At 46.5% G+C, this 10,893-nt stretch overlaps 1 protein-coding gene across 1 annotated transcript in view; it reads left to right on the top strand.

Moving 5' to 3' along the window:
- grik4 (glutamate receptor, ionotropic, kainate 4) overlaps positions 1–10,893 on the top strand; it is a gene marked incomplete at both ends in the record, with an annotated part of 186,394 nt that overhangs the window by 153,788 nt on the left and 21,713 nt on the right. Inside the window, 2 exons of the mRNA XM_084441735.1 lie at positions 326–433; positions 6,758–6,961. Coding sequence (XP_084297861.1) covers positions 326–433; positions 6,758–6,961 — 312 coding nt within the window. The remainder of the gene's footprint in view (positions 1–325; positions 434–6,757; positions 6,962–10,893) is intronic.

The following is a 10,893-nucleotide window of genomic DNA, read 5'->3' as shown; positions in this document are numbered from 1 at the left end:
CCCTCTCTCCCTCTCTCTCTCTCTCTCTTTCTCCATCTCTCTCTCTTTCCATCTCTCTCTCCCTCTCTCTTTCTCCATCTCTCTCTCTCCCTCTCTATCTCTCTCTCTCTCCCTCCCTCTCTCTCTCTCTTTCTGCATCTCTCTGTCTTTCCATCTCTCTCTCTCCCCCTCTCTCTCTCCATCTCTCTCTCTCTCTAATGACCTTGTGTGTGGTATTGTGACTGACTTTAAAAGGTAGCTGTTGTGAAACAGATGAATGGGTTGACAGCCTTCTGGTGAACTCTATATCATATTTGTGTGTGTGTGTGTGTGTGTGTTATTGCAGATTGGCCAGTGGCACTCAGAGGGGGGGTTATCCATGGAGAGGAAGCGTCCATCAATCAACGTGACAGACACTCTCTTCAACACCACTCTCATTATCACAACCATACTGGTGAGTACACACACACACACACGCCACACACGCACACACAAACGCATGCCACGCACACACACGTGCATGCACACACACACACACACACACATATGCACGTACGCACACACATACATACACACACACATATGCACATACGCACACACATACGCACACACATACACACACACACACATACACACACACACACACACACACACACACAAAACACACTCACTCACACACACTCCCAGTGCTAGCTCTCTAGGTGATAAGCAGTCCATATGTCTCCCTCCCACCAGTCTGATAACACACACACACACACACACACATTCAGGGCTCCCTCCACCACTGATAACGACGACATAGCAATCCCACCATGATGAATGAGTGTATGATCCATTGCGCCCCCCTAGCTGTCCTCTGTGGCTGCTAGTGTTTAGTCAGAGGGCGGTATATCTGCACAATAAACCCCCAGAGCCGCCCCCGACCCTGAAGAGCTCCCTCCTCTCTCAATTCCCTCTTTTTATTTTACAATGCCCCATTGCCCCAACAACACACACACACACACTCGTTCCAATAACAAATACTGTGTGTGTGCCTGTGTGCGCCTATGTGTGTGTATGTGTGTGCGTGTGTGTGTGTGTGCGTGTGCGTGTGTGTGTGTGTGTGTGTGTGTGTCAGATGATTCCTCACTTGCACTACAGGCCCAGGGAGAGTGCTGTTATTTCAACCACAGCTTGCTGCCACAACACTCAAAACAAGCAAACCATTACAGTCCTGCAGAGAACACACACACACACACACACACACACACACACAGAGAATTGATTTTAACCTCTGCAGAAGTTCTGCCAGTAGAAGTTATAATCATTGTGTTGAGTGGGGTCCAGATGGTGTTCTTGTCCTCGGTACTGTAAGCGGGTGGATAATCAGAGTGGTGGTCTGTGTCTGTGCGTGCGTGTGTGTGCATGCCCGTGCGTGTGTGTGTGTGCATGTGTGTGTGTGTGTGAGAACTGGCATCACAGCAGAACAGCAAGTTATTTCTTCACTCAGACTCCACTTGGCAGCAGGAAAACAAAAGCAGTTTGAGAGAGAGGAGAAATCCATTTCATTTTCAGTCTGAAGTGATAGTTTCACTGCTGTAGCTGAAGGAAGACACACTTGATTTGATTCTGATGGGAGAGAGAGAGCAGGTTCACACAAGTACCTGAAGGAGTCCGGAGTGGAGCTGCTACTCAAGTGTTTCTGGAGAAGGACGTCCAAGCTTGACTAGAGAGAGAGAGAGAGAGAGAGAGTTTCCCGGTGCTGGAGAAGGACGTCCAAGCTTGACTAGAGAGAGACAGAGAGAGAGAGAGAGAGAGAGAGAGAGAGAGAGAGAGAGAGAGAGAGAGTGTTTCCCGGTGCTGGAGAAGGACAAGCTTGACTAGACAGACGACTCTGATGATTAGACGTGTTCTCTCTGGCCAGAACACACACAGTGCTTCACAGGAGCAGTTAACCGTCTTTGAAGTTTACTCTTCTAGAGAGAGAGAGAGAGGGAGAGAGAGAGTGAGAGGGAGAGAGAGAGAGAGGGAGAGAGAGAGAGAGAGAGAGAGAGAGAGAGAGAGGGGGGGGGAGAGAGAGAGAGAGAGAGAGAGAGAGAGAGATCCTCTATAGTGATTGCTGCTGGGTTTTGCTGCTGTGATTGATGGCGTTGTGTCCTAGCTGGTTTTTATGAGCCTCTGGTTAACCAGGTCAACCTGGATTAAAAATGGCTTTCAGTTCTCCCTGAGGCTCTACTTGCTTCGGAGGAAAGACAGCAGCCAACATCACTGCAGTTGATGCGGATCCAAATTAGCTAATAGCTAAATCCGGCATATTTACATGTTTGTTCATATATAGAGCTCTCTGTAAACTTGTCCATTAATGTGCATTGTCCCCACGAAATAAGCAAATAAAGTAAAGTTTAGATAAAGCTGCAATGCACAGAACTCTGGTTTATCTAAACTTCCATCTGGAAGTTTTTTACTAGATTTGACTTTCAGCACACCGGGGGATGTCTCCTCATCAGTACAACCCTACAACTACAACTACAACCCTACAACTACAACCCTACAACTACAACCCTACAACCCTACAACTACAACCCTACAACTACAACCCTACAACTATAACCCTAACCCTAAAACCCCATGTATCCTCAGTCATCAGTACAACCCTACAACTACAACCCTACAACTACAACCCTAACCCTAAAACCCCATGTATCCTCAGTCATCAGTACAACCCTACAACTACAAACCTACAACTACAACCCTACAACTACAACTCTACAACTACAACTACAACCCTAACCCTAAAACCCCAAGTCTCCTCAGTCATCAGTACAACCCTACAACTATAACCCTACAACTACAACCCTACAACTACAACTACAACCCTACAACTACAACCCTACAACTACAACCCTACAACTACAACTACAACCCTACAACTACAACCCTACAACTACAACCCTACAACTACAACTACAACCCTACAACTATAACCCTACAACTACAACCCTACAACTACAACTACAACCCTACAACTACAACCCTACAACTACAACCCTACAACTACAACCCTACAACTACAACCCTACAACTATAACCCTAACCCTAAAACCCCATGTCTCCTCAGTCGTCTACAACCCTAACCCTACAACTACAACCTATTACTACAACCCTACAACTACAACTATAACCCTAACCCGACAACAGCTCTGTAACCAGCCTAGCGGAGGGGAGGAGAGAGAGAAGAGAGAAACAGAGAGAGAGAGAGATAGAAGGAGTGGGAGAGAGAGACAGAGAGAGAGAAGAGGAATGGGTGAAATATGGTCCATCCAGGTCTGTTGCGATGCTTGAGTGGCTCCAGTAGGCTGCAAGCAATGGAATTAGCATTTATATAGCTGTGTGTCTGTCTGTGTGTGTGTGTGTGTGTGTGTGTGTGTGTGTGTGTGTGTGTGTGTGTGTGTGTGTGTGTGCGTTATAGCATAGTGACTGGTGTGTGTGTGTGTGTGTGTGTGTGTGGTATAGCATAGGGAAGTGCTGTGTGTGTGTGTGTGTGGGGGGGGGGGGGGACATGGACCTTTAATGACTTCATCAACATATGGTCGAATTTACATTCATAGTTTCATAGAGTTCTACTAGGACTGATTGACTGGAGGGCCCTCTCTTTCTTTCTTTCTTTCTTTCTTTCTTTCTTTCTTTCTTTCTTTCTTTCTTTCTTTCTTTCTTTCTTTCTTTCTTTCTTTCTTTCTTTCTTTCTTTCTTTCTTTCTTTCTTTCTTTCTTTCTTTCTTTCTTTCTTTCATCGTGTGTGTGTGTGTGTGTGTGTGTGTGTGTGTTTGTGTGTGTGTGTGTGTGTGTGTGTGTGTGTGTGCGCGTGCGTGCGTGCATGTGTGTGTGAGGCGGATCTGCAGCGTTAGGGTTAGCGTCTGATTGTCTGTCTTCTTACTGGTGGAGCAGAATCCCATGTCAGCACACTGACCAATTAGCTGCCCGGCCTGGCCCCCACAGATGGAGGGGCTGTTGCTATAGCTACAGGACCCAGTGCTAGTGGCTGGTGGAGTGTTTAGAGTGTTCTGGAATGTTCCGCTCCGGCTGTCACAGTATGAATGTTCCAGTGTGAGTGTCAGGGGGGATGAAGCTTCCTCCTCCAGTCAACCAGCCCAGGAACAAAGATGTTCTACTACTAGAGCCACGGACACAAAGCTATCACACTGCTGGTGTCACAGACACCGTGAAACAGCCGTCATTGTTATACAATATCACCCTGTGATTCTCTTCTCCAGGGAACGCTCTGTTTCAGATGTGGGTTTTTTAAAGGGACAGTTCACCCAAAATGTGACTGTTATTTCACCCCTCAAATCAAAACATCCACCATGAGGGGAGATTAATGTCACAAGTTTGGCTAATGGACTCGCTCAGTAAAACCTGCATTTTGAGAGTGATGATTCCCAGCCTAGTTGATAGAGGCTGTGAAGCTCTTCTCTAGCAGAGGAGCACGCCTGGCCTCTGAGGTAGGAACGCTTCTTTCCTCTGGCTGGTGGATAAATCTCTTAGACACGCCTTTTAGATTAGCCTTAAATCAGCCTGGCCCCTCCCACTCGTCCTCCCCCTCCTGCTGCTCATCAGGATGCATTAGGGGAAGGTTTGAGGGTGAGGGAGAGGCTGGAAGGTAGAGAGAGTGTGTGAAAGGCAGAGAGAGTGTGTGAAAGGCAGAGAGAGTGTGTGTGAAAGGCAGGGAGAGTGTGTGAAAGGCAGGAGAGAGAGTGTGTGAAAGGCAGAGAGAGAGTGTGTGAAAGGTAGAGAGAGAGTGTGTGAAAGGTAGAGAGAGTGTATGAAAGGCAGGAGAGAGAGTGTGTGAAAGGTAGAGAGAGTGTGTGAAAGGCAGGAGAGAGAGTGTGTGAAAGGTAGAGAGAGTGTGTGAAAGACAGGAGAGAGAGTGTGTGAAAGGCAGGAGAGAGAGTGTATGAAAGGCAGAGAGAGTGTGTGAAAGGCAGGAGAGAGAGTGTGTGAAAAGCAGAGAGTGTGTGAAAGGCAGAGAGAGTGTGTGAAAGGCAGAGAGAGTGTGTGAAAGGCAGGAGAGAGAGTGTGAAAGGCAGGAGAGAGAGTGTGAAAGGCAGGAGAGAGAGTGTGAAAGGCAGGAGAGAGAGTGTGAAAGGCAGGAGAGAGAGTGAAAGGCAGGAAGATGGAGTGAGTGTGTGAAAGGCAGGAAGATGGAGAGGTGGTCAAACAGCAGGGACGAGGTGAAGTTTGCAGACAGGACAGGGCAGCTGGCTGAGAGGTGCTTTATCTCTGCCAACCTGCTGGACAGAGCAGAGGAAAAAGAACCTGGTGGTTTATAGTGTAGGACGACTGATGTTTGGCTAACCGACCTGGGGTCAGCAGAGTAGGACCGACGTGTCCTGTATGATAGACCCCCCTGTCTGGCCAGAGCAGGTTATATAGGGGCAGATGTGCTAACATGCAACACACTTTTTGGCGTAATTTTGTCGCGACGTGTGCTTGACAACATGGCAGGGTATGTAGGAACAGACCGCACATGGCTCACACCGCATTCTGCCTGCCGCAGGACCACGGAAGGGCAAGCTGCACTTTCCTACTCATGGGAGGGTTGATGGGTGGCTGTGAACGCACACAAAATGGTGAGGAGATGTGCAAGGAGAGACTGATTCATATTTTGTTGTATGAAAACTGCGGGGTAAAGCTCCAAAGTCTGTTTTGCAGTGAAATTTTGAAAAGCAGGTGTAATCCAGGTGTGCACAACCCACAACATAGCCATATCATCCAGGTGTGCACAACCCACAACATAGCCATATCATCCAGGTGTGCACAACCCACAACATAGCCATATCATCCAGGTGTGCACAACCCACAACATAGATAGCCATATAATCTGTTAATCATGGACATACAGTCTTATAAACTGCATGTGTGACAGACTTCATTTCACTCTGCGTTGTTTTTGTGCGTGGCTGTAAGCCAGCGCACCTAGAATAGCGTTTGTCCGGTCATCACTCCCTCCCTCCCTCCCTCCGGTCAATGTTGACCTGCATTTCTCTGTCAGCACCACAAGAGGCAGTAGTCCCAGCACACCAAGATAAAGAGGGACACCAAAATCAACCTGCCGATCTCCAATGCACAAGTAGAGTAGTGGTGAAAGCATTGGACTCCCACCCGGGAAATCGGGGTTCAAGACCCGATGGGGATGATTTAATGGGACTATACCCCAAACCTCCACATGTTCATCCTTTCACTCCAACCTTTACCCCTGGCCTTATAGGTCAGATCCTGTCCCAACCCCAACCGTTATTCTAACCCCAACCCACACTAGGGATTGGAGGAAGGACACCAAAACCAACTTGTCGGTCTCCACGGCACAAGTAGAGTAGTGGTGAGAACATTGGACAAATACTCCCGGTCAACTCTAATTGGGTGGAGGACAACATATGACCCTTGACCTCTAAAAAGACAATGCCTGTGTGTAGTAGAGATGGTTTGGGACCATCCTTTGTTGAGGGAGCACTACCTATCTGGAGACGTCTTCTTCGACCACAAAGATGTTCAATCTCTGCTGGATCAACCTGCCCTGCCACGATTACCCAGTGCCACGCCCAGACGACCCGAATGTCTGCCTTGGTCTAATGGCATACCCCTCTCCCCTGCAGGAGAACAGGGTTCCATCCCTGTGGGGTACCTATCCTGCCCTTCAAACCCAGTGTATTTCACAGGAGAAAACTGGATATCTGTTTGGCTTCATGGTATTGAGGCCTATGTGCTATCCTGATTGAATGGTAAACACACTGTTTCTTTAACAGGAGAACCCGTATGTGATGCTGCGTCCAGACCACCAGTCCCTGGAAGGGAACGAGCGCTACGAAGGCTTCTGCGTGGACATGCTGGAGGAGCTGGCCCACATCCTCAAGTTCCACTACCGGATTCGCCTGGTGGGGGACCGGCTCTACGGGGTGCCGGGGAACAACGGCACCTGGAGCGGCATGGTCGGGGAGCTCATCTCCAGGGTAACAACACACACACACACACACGCACACACACACGTTCAGGGACACACAAATACTCACAGAGGGACACATGCTCGGACACAGGAAATTGTATTGACTACTGTACAGGAACACACACACTCGTAGAATAGAATAGAATAGAATAGAATGGACATGTTATTCGACAGTATCATACAGTATCATCACCTTCTTAAAATAATGGCCTAAGTCATGTTTTCAAGTTTTTCAGTAAATGCAAAAAAACAAAATGACCTCAAGGGGGCCATGGGTCAATAGACATACTGAAGGTTGACATAGGCCATTATATTACCGGGGTAGGAACAGTGTGATCTTTTCAATTGAGGATGTAGTCAATGTTACCAGAGGTGGATAGCATCATGAAGAGATGACTCAGGCAAAAAAAATGTTTTCCTCCAAAAATTACTTAGGCTATTATTTTAAAGGACAATGCTCGTTTTTGACAACCTGGACCTTATTTACGACATATTATAAGACGTTTGACTCACCAAGATCACTTTGGTGTAGTTCGGAGGCATGTAGAAGAAATTTAAAATCCAGCGTGAGCCAGTATATCCATGTAATGGCGGTGGTGGGGGCACTGAGAATGCAGTTTCTAAAAATCAAAAATCAAAAGAAGGTGACGATATATAACAGGTACACATCATTTTTCAAATTGACTCTCATCTACAGTGCTGTACTTATTCCATCCAATCATTGATGACTGTGACCGTGATATAAGTGGTGCAGTTATATAGGCCTGTCTTCCTCTCCCACACACATCTCAACCTCACAAATAGAGGGATTTTCCTTTGATAAATTCAATTTACACGGTGGAGCTCTTGGCCTTATCAGCTCAAATAGAACCCATTCAAAAACACTTGGACTGGTTGAGTGCTGGCTGGTTTGTTGGCATATTTTCTACACATGTCAACTAGCTTGACCTTCAGAGAGCCAATTATCTTTCCCTCTCTCTCTCTCTCTCTCTCTCTCTCTCTCTCTCTCACACACACACACACAAAGATAATCACACACACACACATACCCTCTCTTCTCTCTCTCCCTCTCTCTCCCTCTCCCTCTTCAGGAAGAGGGGGTCAGGAGTGGATGGGTCGTGGGGGTCGTGGAGGGTGGCATGTAGTGGGATTCTTGAGGAGTTTTCTCTCAGTTCTCTGTGCTAATGGAAGGCAGAGCGCCAATATGAAGCAGAGAGAAAGAGAGATGCCTGTTTACTACCTCAGTCTATCCCACACTAGCTGGTTCTGACTGGTGGACCTTCAGATGGTCTGGTTCTTTCTGAGGTGCTGTTGCTGGAGAGAGTTTGGGGGGTGGTGAAGGTTGAGACTGGGGCTGGAGGGTGGGGTTGGGACTGGGGCTGGAGGGTGGGGATGAGGCTGTGGCTGGAGGGTGGAGTTGAGGCTGGGGCTGGAGGGTGGAGTTGGGGGTTGAGGCTGGGGTTGAGGATGGGCTGGAGGGTGGGTGTGAGGCAGGGGGGGTTGAGGCTGGGCTGGAGGCCTTATACTGTAAGGGCAGCAGCTGAGTCTGAACACCTGGTTCTTTTCTCCAGACAGACACAGTCACCTCCATCTTTCCTCCAGACAGACACAGTCACCTCCATCTTTCCTCCAGACAGACATAGGCCGTGTCCGAAATGCATACTACTTGCTATATAGTAGGCGAGATGCAGCATGCTGCATCAAAACTGTGCATACTGTATTTCGCCTACTATATAGTAGGTACTATATAGCAGGCGAAATCGGCGAAAAAATGGCCGAAAATGTAGCATAGTCCGGAGCATACTGTTCCGGAAGTCGAGACGTGATACGTCACTGGGCAGTTAGAAAAATAAAAAAAGATGGCGAACGTAGAGGTCTCCGGGACCGCAGCGGGAGTTTTCAAATGTAAGTATTGACTTAATTTGTCGATGAAAAAAATATTTTTTCTGACAGATATCTTAGTTATAATGACACAGAGCTACAAATGCAGTTTTGTGTATATAGGTGGGGTAGAAATGACATTTAGAAAAAGAACGTTATGATAGCTAGCTGCTTGCATTGATCTCTGTGGTGGACGTTCCGTTAGCTAGCTAGCCCAGCTAACGTTAATAGGCTACTAACGTTACAGGTGTTCAGACGGCTCTTGCTCAAAACGTATTAATGTCATAGCTTAAATGTTATTATAGCTAGAATCAAGACAAACAGAGTAACATTTCCATGTAATATGACCAGGATTGCTTAAGAAATGTATAAGAAATGTCGAAATTGTGATGAGTTGTTAAATGGCTAACCTAAGCCACCGAGCCTAACGTTACTTGAAGTTGTTTAAACAATTGTCTGTTCATTCCATGATTTAAACGAGTTCAACTGTTCATATATCATATATTAATATATTAGTATTCATTGTCCCATAATACTTCTGGATGTATTACAGGGACCAACGACCACACCAGGGACGATGATCCTCTGGAGGACGGCCAACTCCTCCCTGTTTACGGTGTAACCGCATGGGTGGCCCCCATCGCCTCTTCCAAGACCCCGTACCACTTCCACGAAGCGGCTGTGGCCTCCCCTCCCTCTGTGCTGACCCCAGTTCTGGGGCTCTTTAGGTCCTATGAGGTTAGATAACAGTTTTCTAGTGTCATACAAACTGTGAGTCCCTATCAATATATTTGCTATCATGTAGCCTGTAGATCAAAATCACCTTGTACATGGCTACAAGGTTCTCTGTGTGCTTTATCCAGGCTGTCTCCGTCGTCCCCTGCAGCCCAGCTTCTAAGATGTAGGTCCTACATAAATCAATATTCAAAGTAAACAGACCGCTGGATTGCTTCTGAACAACAATGCATACGTTAGTTAACTTACTCCAAGCCTTTCAGCGTGGTGTTTCTCTTCCCCGTAAACAGGGAAGAGTTGGCTGTCCTCCAGAGGGAGGACCGGCTGATGTTGAATGGGGGAGAGAGAAGGCAGAGATGAAGGCTGAGTGGAGGGAGGAAAGGGGGTTGTTTAAGGAGAGGGAGGACCGGCTGATGTTGCTTCTAGAAGCCTCAGTCAAAAAAAACTGTTTTATCTTGTTCCATTATTGTTTTTGTTGTTTTTTATTAAATGTATTTTCTTGAATTAAATTGGTGTTTGTGTGTCATTCCTTGTAATGTATTCCCAGTCAAAGAACAAATGTCACTATACCTAAAACCAGTCATTAGAGTAAAAGAACATTCCTAATGGACATTGTAGTTTGCAATTAGGCATAAAAGACGGAACACACATGTTGGTTCACAATGCTTCATTGGAATTATTCAGAGACGGTTATGAAAGCTTCACTGTTTAATGTGTCTGACTAACGACTACTTGATAAGGGAGTTACATGTCCAAAGCGCTCTGCGTGTTGTGTTAAGACCTTCCAAGTTACTGTACATGACCTGTAGACATATCAAGACAATGTGTCTTATGTGTAGATATTACACTTTGTTGAAATGTTAATACATCAAGAAGTAACCTTTAAATGTATAATGGAAGAAACACAACCATAAACATTTCTTGGATATTTTTATTACACAATGGTCTTCAAATATACTTTTGACTTGTTTATATTTGGTCAGATCATTAGCTTTCCTTGCAAAAGGTACTGACAGGAGAACGCTGATCTGTTGTCTCCCCCTAAAATACTTAAACTGATTACTATGTACAGTGTTACACATAAATTTAAATACAAATACATTTAAACAAATGCCTCAAGGCTGCCTATAACCAACTGATCGGTGTTTAAAGCCTCAAGGCTGTCTATAAGGAACAAGGCAAAGCACACTCATGAACTGATAGACTGACTACTTATGGCAGGATGGGGGTAGTCGTGCTCACCAAGAGCTGCGATCCAGGCAGCTTGTGCTGGTGCTGATGCTGCCGCTGCGAGACACTTTCTGAGGCCATCTCCAGGGTTGG

The sequence above is a fragment of the Borostomias antarcticus genome (genome assembly GCF_949987555.1).
Source record: "Borostomias antarcticus genome assembly, chromosome: 1".
Classification (NCBI taxonomy): domain Eukaryota; kingdom Metazoa; phylum Chordata; class Actinopteri; order Stomiiformes; family Stomiidae; genus Borostomias; species Borostomias antarcticus.
Note: the sequence above shows the minus strand (reverse complement) of the source record. Positions and strands in the feature narration are given on the sequence as shown.